The sequence below is a fragment of the Cetorhinus maximus genome, chromosome 4 (assembly GCF_964194155.1).
Source record: "Cetorhinus maximus chromosome 4, sCetMax3.hap1.1, whole genome shotgun sequence".
In the NCBI taxonomy this organism is placed as follows: Eukaryota; Metazoa; Chordata; class Chondrichthyes; order Lamniformes; family Cetorhinidae; genus Cetorhinus; species Cetorhinus maximus.
In genome coordinates this window covers 30,966,593-30,984,924 of record NC_135882.1, presented here as the reverse complement: position 1 = coordinate 30,984,924, position 18,332 = coordinate 30,966,593, and the positions used below count along the sequence as shown (strand labels likewise).

The 18,332-nt window shown below is 45.9% G+C and overlaps 1 protein-coding gene across 1 annotated transcript in view; it reads right to left on the bottom strand.

Annotated features, from left to right (window-relative positions):
- Positions 1–16,678, bottom strand: part of LOC144679560 (brain and acute leukemia cytoplasmic protein-like) — a 49,287-nt gene extending 32,609 nt beyond the window's left edge. The window contains 1 exon segment of the mRNA XM_078540060.1: positions 16,240–16,678. Within this exon segment, the coding sequence (XP_078396186.1) occupies positions 16,240–16,429 (190 nt within the window). The 5' untranslated portion in view covers positions 16,430–16,678.
- Between the last annotated feature and the right edge of the window lie 1,654 nt (positions 16,679–18,332).

Here is an 18,332-nt window from a genome sequence, read left to right as displayed (position 1 = left end):
CTGCGACAGTGATATATTTCAAATTCAGGATGGTGTGTGGCTTGGAAGGGAACTTGTGGGTGGTGGTGCTCCCATGCATCTGCTGCCCTTGTTCTTCTAGGCGGTCGAAGGTTTGGAAGTTGCTGCCAAAGGAGCTTTGGTGAGTTGCTGCAGTGCATCTTGTAGATGGTACACACTGCTGCTACTGTGCGGTGGAGAGAGTGAATATTTAAGGTGGTGGATGCGGTGCCAGTCCAACTGGCTGCTTTGTCCTGGATATTGTTGAGCTTCTTGATGCTATTGGAACTGCACTCAACCAGGCAAGCGGAGAGTATTCCATCACACTCCTGACTTACAAATCTAAGAGCAATGACAGACAAAAAAAGACCCTTTGGCATATCAAGCATGTCCTACACAACTGTGACACCTTAACAAATACATGTTTCACTCCACACAAAAACCGTGGCGTGAGTTTTCCCGTCGACGATTTGAGGGCGGGGCCCACTTGCCGAGGGGAAAATGACGCGGGATGACATCAGGAGGAACCCCCGACGTCATCCCGGTCCATTTAAATATTGAGGAAGGCGGGCGGACAGCGAAATCAGCTGTCCGCCTGCCGACCTGTCAATGGCCAATTGAGGCCATTGACAGGATAATTAAGGTAGTTAAATTCCCTGCCCGTCCAACCTTAAGGCTGGTGGGCAGGCCAGGAGCCCCAGCAGGCAATAGAAAAAACATAAAACCTCATCCACTGGCGGAAAGAGGTTTCATGTCTGCTTTAAAAATGTGTAATAAATTTTATGTGATATTTATTAACATGTCCCATGAGGGGGACACGTTAATAATTTTTTTATTTTTCTATTCTTTAAGTTTGTAACACTTTCACTGATCTCCCTGAGACAGCACTTAGTGGTGATTGGTCCACCCACTTAAAATGGCGGCGGGGCCCACTTCAGTGGCAGATTTCGGCTGCCCGCCCGCCGCCGAGCCAGTGGGGCCTGCCCGCCAACCTAGGGCAAAATTCTGCCCCATGACATTTCCTGGGAGAAGCGAGAAACTAGATAAAAACTCAGGCCAATTTGGGAAAAACATATCTGAGAAATTCCTCTCTGACCCTTCCAGGTGACTGAAACTAGTCAAGGAGATCACTCTGACCCAATAATTCCTTGCAGTACTCACCTTTTTGTACGCTGGAATCTCTGGGCAGGATTTTCCGCACCCGCCCGCTGCCAGGATCGTCTGGTCCCGCCACACGTCAATGGACTTCTGGCTGGGGCGTCGCCTTGCTTGTGGCTGGAAAATCCCGACCTCTGTCCAGTCAGAAACAGGTCCAGCTCTCGTTTGAAAGAATTCAACGAATCAGTGTCCATTGTGTGAGCCTGTTCCAGAAGTCTGGTATTCTCAGAAAGCTACTTCCTGATATCTAGTCTAGGCCTGGCTTAAAACTTAAAATTGGGATCCAAGTCTTGTCTAACATATTTCATTGGAACAAACTGCCAATTAGAATACAATTCATCATCTAATAAACCTCGATCAGGCCCTTAAGTCTACACTTCTTTAAAGTGTAGAGTCCCAGCTCTCTTAGTTTACTATGTTGATAACTGTGTTGCTTCAAGCTGGAAATGACTAATGTGGCCCCTCTCTGCAGCTTTCCAAGGGCTCAATCACCCACCATGCAAGGAGGCCAAAACTGGACACAATATTCCAAGTGATGCCTGACCACAGTCTCGTACAAAGATAAAAGAGTATTATTTGTCTTATAGTTGATTGTCCTATGAAAGCAACTTCACACCCTATTTGCTCTAGCTGTCACTTCACAGCACTGTTCATGGGCCTTTAGAGATCTATGCACCAGAACACCCAGATAGCTTTCTTTCCCGACCCGCTTTAATGCTCTAATCCCTGACATCTTCAGCATAAGGGTTTTTCATTGTGAATATTAATGCTGGTGACGAACCAGGTAAAATGCACAAAATGTATAATCCATTTACTAAGATTGATTTCAGTTGATGTGGGAAGTGGAATGGGACTACCACAATATGTTGCTAAGAAAATATTACTGTTAATCTATAAATCAGGGGGAGGATTTTCCCCTCATCAGGCTGGCACGGTGGGTGGGCCCGGGAGTGGCCGTGCAATGGTCTGCCTTCTGCGATCGGGCCCCGACTGCAATTTCATGCTGGCTGGCCGATTAACAGCCGGCCAGCGCGAAACGTGTGCTGATAACCTCAGCACTGCCAGGGTGGGGGCAGGAGGAGCGTGAACGCTGAAGTCAGTGCATGCGCGGGGGTGCGCTCAGTGAGAGCTCCCTGAAGGCACAGAGCTGCCTCAGGGAGCTGAAGATTTTAAATATTAAAAATAAAGTTTTCAAAAAAAAGGGGGAAACGTCCCCTCATGTGGCTCTGTCGCTTGGGCAGGGACATGTTGAAAATGAGTTCTAAAAATGTTTAATTTATTTTTAATTAACATCGGAAACCTCATCCCTCCTGTGGATGAGATTTCCTCAAAAATCCAAAGGCCGCTTGGCCTATTCACCCGCCCACCAACCGTAAGGTTGGACAGGCAGTGAAAAATTCTATCTAATTAATTGATTAATGGCCCTCTTAATTGTTGGCGGGCACGGGTGAGAGTCAGCAACGTGCCTGCCGACTGAAATATTGTGCGCGTGCGCGATGATGTCGGGATGCTCAGTTGTTGTCATCGCGCACTATTTTAAGCTAGTGGGTGTCGGGCATGCGCCTGCACACCGAGCTGAAGATCCTGGCCCAGGAGGTCATGATTCAGGGGTACTCATACCTTGTTGTACTACAGTGCATTTATCTGAAAAGAAAACGTGATTCCACATCTTAAATGAGGCCTGTTTAAATTTTATATTTAACAATATGCCCTTTAAAGAACTGCTTTGAAATGATTATGGAATGATTATAGAATCCATTTCTTTAAAGATTCCATTCAGTCCAGCTGGAGTGACGGATATCCCAGCGAGCCCCACCGAATTTGTTATAGTCCCAGGTGGTGCCCTGAAATGTTAGCCAGGTGACAGGAGAAGGAACATTCAGTTGCTTAGTCTGCCAGTGGGAACGATATCAGCCTACACATACCATTTGACTTTTAAATGACAGAAGTTCTACTGTAAATCAAATATTTTAAGGAAGGGCATGAGCATGCACAAGAAAATATTTTCAAAGAGGCTAGAGGAGGGGCCCCTTTAACTAAACAACTCAGAAAATAAAAATAATTGAAATATAGAAATGTAAGTTTTCATGGTTTATTCCACAGTCTTGCACAGAAACATGAATTAACTGTAGGAGAGATTGTGCACACAACTGGATTACTCACAATTGTTTAATTTTTTTTATTTGTTCATGGGATGTGGGCATCTCTGGCTAGGCCAGCATTTATTCCCCATGCCGAATTGCCCTTGGGAAGGTGGTGGTGAGCTGCCTTTTTGAACTGCTGCAGTAAACATGGTGTAGGTGCACCCACAGTGCTGTAGGGAGTAGGGAGTTCTGGAATTTTGACCTAGCGACAGTGATATATTTTCAAGTCACGATGGTGTGTAACTTGAAGTGGAACTTGCAGGTGGCGGTGTTTCTATGTGTCTGCTGCCCTTGTTCTTCTTGGTGGTAGAGCCTGAGGGCTTGGAAGGTGCTTTCAAATGAAGCTTGGCAAGTTGCTGCAGTGCATCTTGTAGATGGGACACACTGCTGCCACTGTGCACTGGTGGCGGAGGGAGTGACTATCTAAAGGTAGTGGGTAAAGTGCCAATTAAGCAGGTTGCTTTGTCCAGAATGGTGTTGAACTTCTTGGTTGTTGTTGGAGCTGCACTCATCCAAGCAAATAAGGAACATTCCATTCCACTCCTGACTCGTAGATGATTGACAGTCTTTAGGGAGTCGGGAGGTGAGTTACTTGCCTCAGAATTCCCAGTCTCGGACCTGCTATTATAGCTACAGTATTTATATGGATAGTCCAGTTAAGTTTCTGATCAATGGTGACGCCACCAGGATGTTGATGACATGGATTCGGCGTTGGCAGGTCAGTAAAAAGTCTGCCCATTAACTCAGTTTCTTTCTCGACAGATGCTGAGTATTTCCAGCATTTTCTGTTTTACAGTGACCTGACCCAGCTTTGTCTACTCTTCTCGAATGCTTTAACATTAACTGCAAAAAATCTTCACTTTTTTCTTTGCAAGTTTAATTTTCATGACATTGTGCTCTTGAAAATGTTACATGCAGAAAGCCCTGAATGATAGCCTCCTTAGCTTCTTTTGTTGACAGACCTCTGTTTATTCCAGGGGCAGAATTTTTCTGCTTGTTGGGCGGGCGGAGTGGGAGTGGGCATGGGCGGGCGCGGACCCGATTGTCGCCTGCGATTGGGTCCGCGCCACCATTTTACGGGGTTGGGCCAATTAAGACCCACCCAGCATGAATCGTGGCTCCCGAGGACAGCGGGGGTGGGCGGGCGGTGTCAGGACTGCAATGACCACTGGGTCCAATGGCGACCCAATGGCCTGTTTTAAAAAGCTGCTGCAGCCTTTCAAAGGTTGCGAATTATGGCCAGTGGAAGGGCTCCCCAGAGCAGGTGAGCAGGCCAGGCAGGAGGGTAGGGCAGGGGGGCACTGTGCCCCTCGTTTTTCTGACGATGGCCTTGCTGCCCTCCTCAAGGGGGGTAGCAGCACGATAGGAGGTCCTCGTACCCCAGGATGGGAGGAGGAGGCCCCCCTGACATGACCAAACGTGCCTGGGAGGAGGTGGCGGGGGTGGTGAGCTCCCGTGACGCGGTGCGGCGCACCTGGATCCAGTGACGCAAACGCTTCAATGGCCTGTTGTGCTCAGGAAGGGTGAGTACCATGTTAGCATTGGTCACTTAACCCAGCTGGTAGGCTTCCCGCCCGCCCCCCAAGTCTGAGTGTAGTGACTGCATTGAATCATTGACGGCATTTGTCCTTTGCTGGGTGGGCCAGCAGATATTGCCCATGCCGAGGTCACCCTGAGAGGGTTCTGCACCACAACAAGTGGTACACTGAGACCCACATTACTGTTTTGGGGGCAACCTGGAGGAGCTGCACCTAGGCGCAATGCTGGAACTCCAGGACATGTCAAAGTCAGGGTGATGACAGGCTGGGAGGGGAGCTTCAAGGTGGCGTTGGCACCGATCAATCTGCTGCCCTCTGCGCTCCACGTGCTTGCACCTCCTTGCTGTGGAAGGTTAGACCGTGTGGTGCCTAATGTGAAGTAGGCAGCATTTGACCAAGGAGGTGGAGGGGTTGGAGGACAGACCTAGCATTTGTGTGAGTGTTCGGCAGCAGTGGGGTGAGGAGACACTGGAACCCCACAGTGTCCACTCTGGTTGGGGTGGGCCATCCGCAAAGAGAGTCCAGGTAAAGTAGCACTAATCAATGCTCAGGAGAAGTATGCACATAATGCCGCCGAGCGGGTGAGGATTGGCGGCGGCCCGGCACAGTTGGCGATTCTCAGCCACTTCAAGCAGGAGGCTCTGGATTTGGAGACGCGCCATGCGCCCAGGTCCACCGGTGTCGGTGAGGCTGGGGTGCCACGGGCAGGTATGTTTGCCCAGCAGTGAGGCCACCATTGTTCTCTCAACAGCCATGGCAGTGCTGAATGTTCAGTGATTGAAGTTTGCAACATGGTTTGACCATTGCTTATAGAAGGATGAGCACATAATGATCCGGGGGTCAGGTATGCACATTGACATTGTCTCCACATTAACTGATCCAGTGTCCTTGTTCTTCCTTTCAGCATCAGTGGAGCAGGGCTGGGAGGAGGAGCAGCAGAGGCCCCCTCTCACACCTCAGGGCTCTGAAGTCTCACCAGCATCACACCATCTCTGCCAGGCAGGCTAGAGCGCAGATACTAGCACCTCAGTGGGAATTAGAACATCGGCTAGTGTCCCGGGACACAGCAGTGAGGGCACTTCACAGTCACTGGAAGAACTGGTAGAGACAGAGAGTGCCCATGGTGCCAGCAGTCGGAGGACTGCAGGGGACCAGGCATATGCTCAGTCGGTGCCTGATGATGTGTCTCTGGATTCGTCTGCGATGCAGCAAACGCAGGAAATGAGGCCAGGTGTGCGGGAGCATCTGGTGGAGACACATGAGGCTACGCTTGGCTTGGTGTCGATGGTGGAGGAGTCTATGTGGACTATCGCCGATGCAATGAGCCTCATGGCCGAGCACCATGCGTCCTCCATGGAGAAAGTGGTGACTCTTGTGTAGCGGCTTCTCCAGGAGACCAATCAGGGCTTCCTGGGGATGCGCTTGGACCAGCAAGCCCTCACATCAGCATTGGCCTCAGCTGGTCATTGCCAATGTGGGAGATGGTCTGGTCACCAAGTTTCCCAGCTCAGTGCCCATCCATCCATGGTGAGCAGAGAGGTCCGAAGCAGCTGCCTGGTGTCTCTGCAGGCTCCTCTTAGGGCACTCCGGATGAGGGCGGCAGCTCCTCCGCCCTTCTGCCAGTGAACATGGCATCCCGTGAGGTTGCAACGGCTGGGGAGATGCCAGCTGTAGAACTGGCCACTCCCTCCCAGGCGAGGCCAGCACAGGCTCCACAGGCCAGAGGATGACTGCCAAGGTCATCGAGGCTAACAGGACAGCAGAGTGAGCAAAAACAGAATTACCTGGAAAAATTCAGCAGGTCTGGCAGCATCAGCGGAGAAGAAAAGAGTTGACGTTTCGAGTCCTCATGACCCTTCAGCAGAACTCCAGTTCTGCTGAAGAGTCATGAGGACTCGAAACATCAACTCTTTTCTTCTCCGCCGATGCTGCCAGACCTGCTGAGTTTTTCCAGGTAATTCTGTTTTTGTTTTGGATTTCCAGCATCCGCAGTAGTTTTTTGTTTTTAACAGCAGAGTGAGCAGGCTGTCTCAGATACCACTCCCAGCGAGGGTTCAGCACCAAGGCATAGCACCCGAAAACGTAATCATAAGGCACCTTAGGCACACCACGGGTTTATCATTGGTGCTTTTGTATTGGCCCACAAAGAGGTCATTATGAGTTGGTGTGATTTTTAACACCTTTGTCATTTTGTTTTCTTAAGTTCCTTTGGTTGTAATATTAAATTCAGACATGTCACCATGGCTGAGGGTGCCTCGTTTCTTCTGCAGGTGGATGGTTACCAAAAATGTTATGAATGTTTTGTGGGACATTCAGCTTTATTAACAAGGACCTTGGTTAATGTTCCTAACCAGGCAGATTTTGCACTTAGTATCGAGTATGAAGCCTACAGTCCAGGCTTATCCTGGTGGTCCATCTGTGGTGTGCTAGCTGAAGGTTCATTGGATTAAAGCATCCCGGGTGTCCCTGCCTCCCTGGTGTATGCCCGGGTCAGCGTCTACCCCCTCAGCATTTCCCTGTGCATGTTTATCCTCGGACTCACTGCTGGACTCATCGTGTGCAGCCGCAGCCACTGCGTCGATGTCTTCATCATCCATAGCGTCTCTGCTTTCCAGCGCAAGATTGTGGAGAGCGCAGCATGCAACCACTATCATCGATACACAATCTGGGGGTATTGGAGTGCGCCCCGAGTAGTCCAGGCATCGGAAGCGCATCTTGAGATGCGCCCGTGCACCGACCTGAAGATTGCATGGGCGCCAAAAAATTGCCATCGATTGCCGCCTCAAGGGCCTTAAGTGGCAGGTTAATTAATGGCAGGTATATCATCGTGTGCCCACCCAACGAAATATTGCGATGGCGCGTGGTGACATCGGGACACTCGCCCGACGTCACCGCTCGTCATATTACGCGCGGGTGTGTGGGGCCTACCCCGGCACAACAACAGGAAAATTCTGCCCCTGCCCTTTCTGCTTCAGTTGAAATGTTGAGTATGCATATGGTATAAAATACTCAGCAGTGTACAAAATGGGCAGATTAAAAGTTGTTGAAAGAGGTGAAATTGATTTTGGCCGATGAGGCACATTTGGAATAACAAATTGGCAGCCATTTTACACCCAACCTGACTAATTTTATCAATGGAAAAAGTATCATTGCCAACTCCCCAGGATTGGCTCGAGGTCTCCAGGAACTGAAGATCAAACACCAGGACCTCGCTGTGTGCAGCCTTGGTGAAAAATCATCAGGACAATAAAAAAAGATTTTTTTTGTAATTCTCTTTACCAGATATAAAAATTTTGAAAATGGGGTGGCGGGGCTGAGAAAGGGACTGTGGCTGACATGTCATTCAATTGGGTAATGAGTCTTTTTGCTTTCCAATTGGCGTCGGAAGGCAGTACGTCACAAGAATGGATGCATTAGCAACTAATGCCAAGACTGTGAGGGCAAGTCACGTGATGAAACCTCCAGGGGCACATTTAATCACAGAAAATACTGGAAAAGCTCAGCAGGTCTGGCAGCATCTGTGGAGAGAGAGACAGAGTTAACATTTCAAGTCTATAATATGACTCCTCATCATGTTCTGAAGAACAGTCATATTAGAATTGAAACGTTGGCCAGGATTTTCCGGTCCCGCCTAAGGCAGGAAAATTTGACCGACTAGCGAAAGGTTTGTTGACTTCAGATGTGAATTTCTGGTCAAATCCCAGCCATTAACTCTGTTTCTCTCTCCACAGATGCTGCCAGACCTGCTGGGTTTTTCCAGCATTTTCTGTCTTTATTTCAGATTTCCAGCATCTGCAGTATTTTGCTTTTATTATACATTTAATCACAGTTGGCAACCCAACATGTGACATGAGAAGTGAGCTGCTGATTCGCTATCAACCGAGACCATTTTCACTCCAGTGTTGTTTGAAAATATTGCCTGATAAAAGGTCACAACCTGAAACATTAACTCTGTTTCTCTTTCCACAGATGCTACCAGACCTGCTGAGTGTTTCCAGCAATTTTTTGTTTTTATTTCAGCTTTCCAGTGTCCACAGTATTTTGCTTTTGAAAATACTGGGATTAGATTTTCAATTTGCTGCCTTGATGTCTTTGCAGAATTACCTCCTGTTACACAAAACACCTGATTCAACGATATGGGACAGTTACTGAGTGGATCACTGTAAAGGGATTTAAATCACTAATCTTATCAAGACAAAACAGTAGTTCTAGAAATTCAAATATTGTCCATGCAAATGTAAAACTCATATGCCAGTAGCTTTTATAAAGTAAGGAATAGCAATTCTGAACATGGATTTATGTTGAAAGGCTTAACGATACAAATCTACATCATCCCAAATGATAATGTGACATGACTGTTGTAATATGGGTTCTTTAGCTCTCTCAATAATGAGATCTTGAGACTTGTATATTTGAACATGAACCCTTTATTGTTAATCTTTAACTATTTACAGATTCCAGGTTACTGTCATGCATAGGGCTGTTACTTCCATCCAGGATGGTTGCAGACTTCTCTGAGTCTATTACTATGTGATTCTCTGTATCATACCATGGGTGGGGCTAGTCTCCAGTCTCACATTAACCCTTGCTCCGCCGAGCACCTTTACATTACATTTCCTTTCCAATGGAGTATAACTAGTTGTAATACAAGTAATCTTTACTTGCTTTCCCTGCTCCCCCATCTCAAGTTTCTGACTTTATAAATTCAGATGGTCTTGAGGCTTGGCAGTTCCTCCACATCTCAGTCTGTCACATTTGGAGTAATGGTACTAGTATTCTGTGTTTCTGGTACTTGGCTATCTATCTCCATTTGATTCGCTTTTTGCACTCCTTTGAGTTGCATTTCTCTTTATTTACAATTTGTCTGCTTCTTTTGGACACTGTGGGTTTGTCCTGTTCCTTCCGAAGAGAACATGCACTCTGTTCATTCCTAGAGTCGACTCAGAACTTACTTTTCCGTGGTGTCTGCCATGTTCTTGCTGGACATATGTGCTTTGCAAATGGAACCTTCATTCCTGCTTGTTTCACAGTCTCAGCCAAACACTCATTTGCTGTTTTATTTTTAAACCGTTTTGCAAGCTTATGATTCTTTTTCATTCAGTTCAGCTTTTTCTTCTTCAAGTGCCTTGCACTTCAGTGTCAAATTTACATTTTCCGATCTTGTTTCTGTCTTTTTTTCCTTTGTCTGCAACAGAGCTTTGTCCTTCTCCTTCATTTTCTTTTCACTGTTGGCCAGGTCTGTCTCTGGCGAAGTCTTAACTTGTTTCAGTTCTGTAATGGTGCAATTCATGGTTTCGTCATCCACTCGCAGCTTGGTCTATGGTTTTTCTTTTCAATGCCTCATCTTTTCCATTCAACTGCTTCTTCAGTTCTTCAACAGAAATACCTGGAAAAACTCAGCAGGTCTGGCAGAATCGGTGGAAAAGAGCACAGTTGACGTTTGGAGTCCTCATGACCCTTCAACAGAACTAAGTAAAAATAGGAAAGGGGTGAAATATAAGCTGGTTTGTGGCGGGGGGGGGGGGGGGGGGGGGGGCGGTGTTGGGACAAGAAGAGTTAGGTAAAGAGCCAGTGATAGGTGGAGATAACCAAAAGATGTCACAGACAAAAGGACAAAGAGGTGTTGAAGGTGGTGATATTATCTAAAGGAATGTGCTAATTAAGGGTAGAAAGCATGACAAACAAGGTACAGATAGCACTAGTGGGGGTGGGGTGGGGTGAAGGAATACTAAAAAGGCTAAAAGGTAGAGATAAAACAATGGGTGGAAAAACATTTAAAAATAATGGAAATAAGTGGGAAAAGAAAAATCTATATAAATTATTGGAAAAAACAAAACGGAGGGGCATTTTACCTTTTTTTTTTATATGATTTTACCTGACTCTTTACCTAGCTCTTCTTGTCCCAACACCCCACCCCCCCTTTAAACCAGCTTATATTTCACTCCTTTCCTTTTTTACTTAGTTCTGTTGAAGGGTCATGAGGACTCCAAACGTCAACTGTGCTCTTCTCCACCGATGCTGCCAGACCTGCTGAGTTTTTCCAGGTATTTCTGTTTTTGTTTTGGATTTCCAGCATCCACAGTTCTTTGCTTTTATCTTCAGTTCTTCAGTCTGTTTCTTGGAGCTTTTGGCTTTCTCCTGGAATATTGAACATTTTTTGCCAAGTCTTCTCTGCCAACTGGTTCTTCAGTTTGTTCAGAGTGATGTCAAATTCATTTCGCTTCTCTTTGTAATTTTCCAGAAGAATAATTTTTGTCCTGAGGGATCCTCATAAATTGTGAAGGTCTTTCAATAGGTTTTCCTTTTTTTTGTGAAGCTCGTTTGTTTCACCTTGAGCTTTCCTGTAATTCAATAGAGTCTCTTCGAGCTTCATCTGCTGTTGAAGACAGTCTTCATTTCTTCATGTTGCTGAATGCTCACACATTCCTTTTGCATTTGCTCTTAAAGGACAATCAGTTGTTCTTTCAACTGTTTATTTTCTTGTTGACCTCTTGCAAACTCACTCTAGACTTCAGTGCATCGATTTGTTACTACTGATAATTCCAACGCAGCTTTTCCTGAAGTAATATTCAACATCCTTTTTAGCTCCTCGTGTTTTCCATGGCTTCATATTGATTCTTCAAGGAGTCTGTCAGGGTCACAGCTTCTTTGCCTTTTCTGCCTGCTGTTTTGCTTGGCTGTACATCTGGTTGAGTTTCCTCTAACTCCTGCTTTGATTTGCCAGCTGTAGAATTGAGGATCATATTTCCTCCTGGTACCTTTGTGTTGTCTGTGAAATTTGTTTGTTCAGATCTCGAACGGCTTGGCTAATTGAAGGCTTCAGTTTATCATGTGTTCTAAGAGGTATTTACTCAGCTTGAATTTTGTGCTTCAAATCTTCCAGTTCAGCTCTGATGCGAACATTTTCCTATAGAGCAACTTCATTTACTTTTTGCATGTTTTGCCTCTTTTGAGTTACCTCAGATAGCTTTCCTTCATTCGTAGCCATCTTCTCACTCTGTACTGCCATCTGTCTCCCTCGCTCTGGGGTCTTTTGGCTTCATCTTTCTGGGGTCTTTTGTTGTCTTCTCTGAGGTATTTTGTTTCCCTCTCTCTGGGGTCCCTTATTGCCCTCCATAGAGTTGGCCTCTCTCTGGAGTCTCTTGTTGCCCTTGGCACTTTATTGCCCTCCTTCTGGGGTCTCTTCTAATTTGCTGCTTTTTTTTGTTGCAGTTACAGCTTTAAATTGTGTTGCCTTTTTAAAACTCAGTGCAGTAACTATTTTTTTCATTTCAGGTTGTCCCTGCAGCTGCCAGTTTTTTGATGTGAGTTTCCCATGCTTTTACAATGTTGACAGGCTCTCCAGTGATTGTGGGCCTTCTTTGTTTAAACTTTTTCAACATTCAAGGTAGAGTTATAGATTCATAGAGGTCTATAGCACAGAAAAAGGCCCTTCGGCCCATCGAGTCAGCGCTGGTCAAACAAGTGCTTAACTATTCTAATCCCATGTTCCAGCACTAGGCCCATAGCCTTGTATGCCTTGGCATCGCAAGTTCACATCCAAACACTTCTTAAATGTTATGAGGGCTTCTGCCTCAATCACCCTGTCAGGCAGTGAGTTCCAGATTGCCACCACCCTCTGGGTGAAAAAATTCTTCCTCACATCCCCTCTAAACCTCCTGCCCCTTACCTTAAATCTGTGCCCCCGGTTATTGATCCCTCCACCAAGGAAAAAAGTTCCTTCCTGTCTGCCCTATCTACGCCCCTTATACACCTCAGTCATGTCTCACCTCAATCTCCTCTGCTGCAGGTAAAATAACCCCAGTCTATCCAATCTCTCCTCATAACTAAAACTCTCCAGCCCAGGCAACACCTGGTAAATCTCCTCTGCACTGTCTCCAGTGCAATCACATCCTTCCTATAATGCGGATTCCAGAACTGCATGCAATACTCTAGCTGTGGCCTAACCAGCGTTTTATGCTGTTCCAGCATAACCTCCCTGCTCTTATATTCTATGCCTCGGCTAACAAAGGCCAGTATCCCATATGCCTTTTTAACCACCTTATCTCCCTGTCCTGTTACCTTAAGGGACCGGTGGACATGCACACCAAGGTCCCTCTGATCCTCGGTACTTCCCAGGGTCCTAACATTCATCTTGTATACCTGTGCAAGTGTCCTGCCCAAGTGCATCACCTCACACTTATCCGGATTAAATTCCATTTGCCACTGATCAGCCCATCTGACCAGCCTGTCTATATCCTCCTGTAATCTAAGGCTATCCTCCTCACTATTTACCACCCCAACAATTTTTGTGTCATCCACGAACTTACTGATCAATCCTCCTACATTCAAGTAAAAATCGTTTATATATACCACAAACAGCAAGGGACCCACCAATCCCTGTGGAATCCCACTGGACTCAGGCATTCAGTCACAAAAACACCACTCGACCATCACCCTCTGCTTCCTGCCGCTCAGCCAATTCTGGATCCAATTTGCCAAATTGCCTTGGATCTCATGAGCTCTTACCTTGGTTATCAGTCTTCCATGCAGGACCTTATCAAAAGCCTTGCTGAAGTCCAAGTAGACTACGTCAAATGCATTGCACTCATCTACACACCTGGTCACCTCTTCGAAAAATTCAATCAAATTGGTCAGACATGACCTCCCCTTAACAAAACCATGCTGACCGTCCTTGAATAATCCCTGCTCTCCAAGTGTAGATTAATTCTGTCTCTCAGAATTGCTTCCAATAGTTTCCCCACCACTGAGGTTAGACTGACTGGCCTGTAGTTCCCTGGTTTATCCCTTCCTCCCTTCTTGAATAACAGTACCACACTGGCTGTCCTCCAGTCCTCTGGCACCTCTCCTGTGGTCAGAGAGGTATTGAAAATTATTGCCAGCGCCCCTGCTATCTCCTCCATTGCCTCACTCAACAGCCTGGGATACATTTCATCTGGGCCTGGAGATTTATCTACTTTTAAGCCTGCCAGACCACCTAGACCCTCCTCCTTTTCTATGCTAATTTCTTTAATTATATCACAGTCTTTCTGCCTGATTTCCATACCCACGTCGTCCCTCTCACTTGTGAACACCGACACAAAGTATTCGTTTAGAACTCTACCTACATCTTCCAGCTACCACTATGGTCCTTAATGGGCCCTACTCTTTCCCTAGTTATCCCCTTACTCTTAATGTACTTATAAAATAACTTTGGATTTTCCTTTATTACCTGCCAATGTTTATTCATGTCCCCTTTGTGCTCTCCTAATTTCCTTTTTAAGTTCCCCCCTATACATTTTATACTCCTCTAGGGCTTCCGCTGTTTTGAGCCATCGGGTATCTGCATTAAGCCTCCCTTTTCCTCTTTATCCAATCCTGTATATCCCTCGACATCCAGGGTTCCCCGGATTTGTTGGTCCCACCCTTTATCTTTACTGGAGTATGGTGGCCCTGTACTCTCCCTAATTCCTTCTTAAATGAGTCTCACTGCTCTGATGCAGATTTACCTAAAAGTAGTTGCTCCCAGTCCACTCTGGCCAAATCGTATCGGAGAAACCTTTATTTTTTACTTGCAGCTCTCTTTCAACTGCCCTCTGGATGCTGAGACTTGGGACTGCCAGCTATTCTATAATGTAAGTACAGCAATTATTTTGTGTAATTTTGCTCACCGTGTTGTGGGCTGATCAGGTTCTTGGTGACTCTGTGCCACCTTGGGTCCTACAATTTTTGTAGTGTTGCTCGCTACCTTATGACCTAACTAAGTGTTTTAACTCAGCATCACTCAGGGGGTCTCGCAATGGATTTCCACTCACTGTGGTGGATTCTTCAACTTCTAAATCTGTAGTGAAGCTTCTTCAACTTTTTCTTCAAGTTTTCTTCTCAGGCATGCAACTCTCTAGTTCGGCTTCTGCTGCTTTCAGTTTTTCATATCTTGGGAAGCTGTTCTGGGTTCATGCATTTAGCCGCCACCTTTCATATCCCTGCAGATCACCATGCCAGACTATGGTACTATCTCTGAAGTGATATCTTTTAGGAGCTTCCACCGCTGCCAACCATGTTGCAATATTGTGCATGGCGGCGTCTCAACGATAGGATTTTGAGGCTTGTATATTTAAACATGAACCCTTTATTGTTAACCTTTATTGTTAGCTATTTGCGGATCCCAGGTTACTGTCATGCATAGTGCTGTTACCCCATGCAGGCTGGTCCCAGAGTGTTCCCTCTGGACTGTTCTCTGCCATGTCTATGCAGCATACCCTGGGCGGGGCTATTCTCCAGTCCCATGTTAACCCTTGCTCTGCTGAGCACCTTTACATTACAGTGGCGTGCAGGTACATACAACATCAACAACAATGACGACTAGGTGATATGCTGCCGTTCAGATCTTACACTCTAAGCCATCAACCAGAGCAACATCAACATTTTCCTTTAAAGGTGTGAAGTTATTCGTCTATGTCTGCGTGAAATGGCATTATTTAAAGACTTGTACCATTCGTAGTCAATTTACCACAGTGATGAAAGGGATTTGTCAAACTCCAGATCGTTTCACCGCCCCCCACTTTAGTATGATACATGACCCGAGTTTGGAACTGAATTAGCCGATACGAAACTATCATTCTTAGCATGTGCCGCAAACTAGCGACTTCTGTTCGTGACAGCGCTGTGTTTAAGGACTGTAGTAATGTTCGGAGCAACATTCGCCTTTACAAGAACCCCTTCGATACAGTGCTGATATGGAAAGGAGCACAGCTTGGCCACCCCTTTCGACACAGCAAACCCCCCGCACCCTCGCCACTTCCAAACTTTCTCTGCATTTACTTTAGAAAAGGGAGGTTAAACTGCTGTGAGCTGGGGAGCCAGCCTAGTGGTGTTGCCATAGCGACCAGACACTTCAAACAAGCTCTATTTGTCCTGGCTTCTTATATTCGTGTTGCAAGGTACACCTCCCTCCCCCACCACCCCCATCTGGCTGTGAATTCAGGCTGCGCGCAGCGCGGAATAACTGGTCCAATGCCTCCTGGAGCGGTCCTGGTGTTACTGTGAATTACTGCACCCTTCCTAACCGCTAGCCAAACACAGTGCTGGGATAAACCGCTGGCAGGAAGGGCAGGCTGTTAACTAAAACCCGGGCACAGTGTTAGATACAGTCACAGCATGTGGAGAAAGGGAAAGGGATGGCAGTAGTCAGCACTAAAGGATGGAGAGAGATTGAGAGAGAGAGATGCTTTGCTGAACCCTAACCCTAAAGCACTCCTGCCGGCTACTCACCCCTCATATCTCTGCTGCCCCTGAATTACTGTGGCGCCAGTGTTTGAAGTAATTTACTGACAGCTGACATGGTGCAAATGTAAATGTAAACAGGTCATTTTCTCAGCATCATTCCCCCCTAGTAAGCACCCCAAACGCAGAGCTATACTTACTGGAATACACATATAGGGTGCCTTTGTCCAATGCACTGGGTTCGCTAGTGTCGTTGGGGCACCGGTTGGAAATGACTGGCAGAGGTGCATCTGTGTCCGTGTTGGTGAGCCACGTTGATTCGGTTTCTCTGGTCCAGCTTTCGTAGTACCTGGGTTCGATAGTATCAGCCCGGCTTCCACCACAGCCCATCCTGCAACCCCTCTGCCTTGCCTCCCTCCCAAACAGACCTTATTCCAGTCTGCAAATCAGCAGCAATTTACCTTCGTCTCTCTTCTCATTTACCAACTACGGCATGGCTCATTTGTCCACTGGAAGAGTCTGCCTCTCTGGGGCTTTTTTTAAAAAAAATAAAAAGACCCTGACAAGTCTTATTTGGCAGGACTCAGCCGAAGGAGCTGCTCGCAAGCTCCTCACACGTTTCTGCTGCTTGTCAGTCTCAGCAGCCTGACGTCAGGAGTTGCGTGCTCACCAGACCAGGCAAGGAGTCATCTTCAATCCTTGGAAATGGTCATCAAACACCTTACTGGGAATTACATTCTTCTGGGGAATTCAGTGATGAATCCCTTCGTGGAAACTGTAACAGTACAATCCATTTCCCGGAAATGATCGTTTCTGTTGTGTAATAAAAGGAACGGCTGCTCGGAGGTCTATTGGGTCTGTAGTCTAACTGCAGGCACTGTTCAGGGCACTTGAAGGATTGATTGGGTGGTTTGGACCTTGTACTTTTTTCCATCATTTTCAGCAGATATGTTGGAATCCAGTTTATTCTCATTTTTTGCAAACTCACATCCTGCACCATAATGCAGCACAGCAGTGTGTGTACCTGTATATGCAGTTACCGAGGACTGCAGTGATGCTTCTGCATTGAAGTAGCAAAATGTCCAGTGTTTAAAAGCTTTTTCAACGATTTACACCAGAAAGCACAGTGGCACAGGGTGTTGAGGCACCAGTATGTGATGGGGCACAAGTCTAATTTCTGTTCTTAGCTCTCAATTTTTGATTGCAGCAATGCTGTTCTGAAGATTCACTGAATGAAGACAATTCACTTCCACAAAGGGGAGGGAGAATGACTTGTGGGTTACTCCCATGTACAACTTAATGGCTGACTTGGAATGATACTGATTGAGTTTTGGAGATGAACAGTCACCTGTCTTCTCAACTGCAGTCAATGATGTCTTGGTGGGATGAAGGGCTACCACAGAGAATAAACCGAAGCATGATGCGATGGAATGTTAGGACATGGGTTCCTGCTTTCAGTTATTCCATCCAATGAGTTGCTGACCTTTGGTGTAGGAATGATGGTGCACTGAATGCAGTCAAGCTCATGCTCATGGGAAAGGAAAGAGAGAGAGGCATCCTCATGGTATACTCATGCTCCTCCTGGAAACTCATTCAGAGTGCCACAGATAAAATACTGGGAGCAGGTCACTTACCCACCTTATACATGTTCCAGGGACAGAAATCAAGAAAACTTGGTGTCAATGCCCTAACATTCTCGTATTTATCATTCAAAAATACTTGGGATCGTTTGACAAGCATTATGATTAGAAAACATATATCTTGGCAGCTTAACTTTTAAAAATTACTAATCAAAAAGTTATTAAACTTTGCTTTTGATGCACTATCTTATGATCACTTCATATTCAACTGGATAATAAAATTATTTAAATTTGTTTAGATTTTTTATATATTACATTCAAATGACTATTAATTGGTTTGCCTTCCCACAAAATAGTAAGTATATTATTATCCCTTTCCCATTACTGTTATCAACCAAATTGTTTCTAAATTAGAGATTGTTTTCCAATGAAACAATAAAATATTAGAGAACCCCTTAGCAGGGCAATCCTGATATGACTAGTGTAGGAAGCATGCAATGTGTTTATAATTGTAATATCATTTACAATGTATTAGCAGCAACAACAATATATATTTATATAGCTCCTTCAACATAGTACAATGTTCCAAGTGGTTTAAAATGGTGGAAGGAATATTAAGCAAGAATTTCTCTTGAAACCTTTGTGTTTGTGATGTATGTACACTGAAGATCCAGGATTGGTAGAGTGGTTGATAGGGTAGTAATCAAACTGCG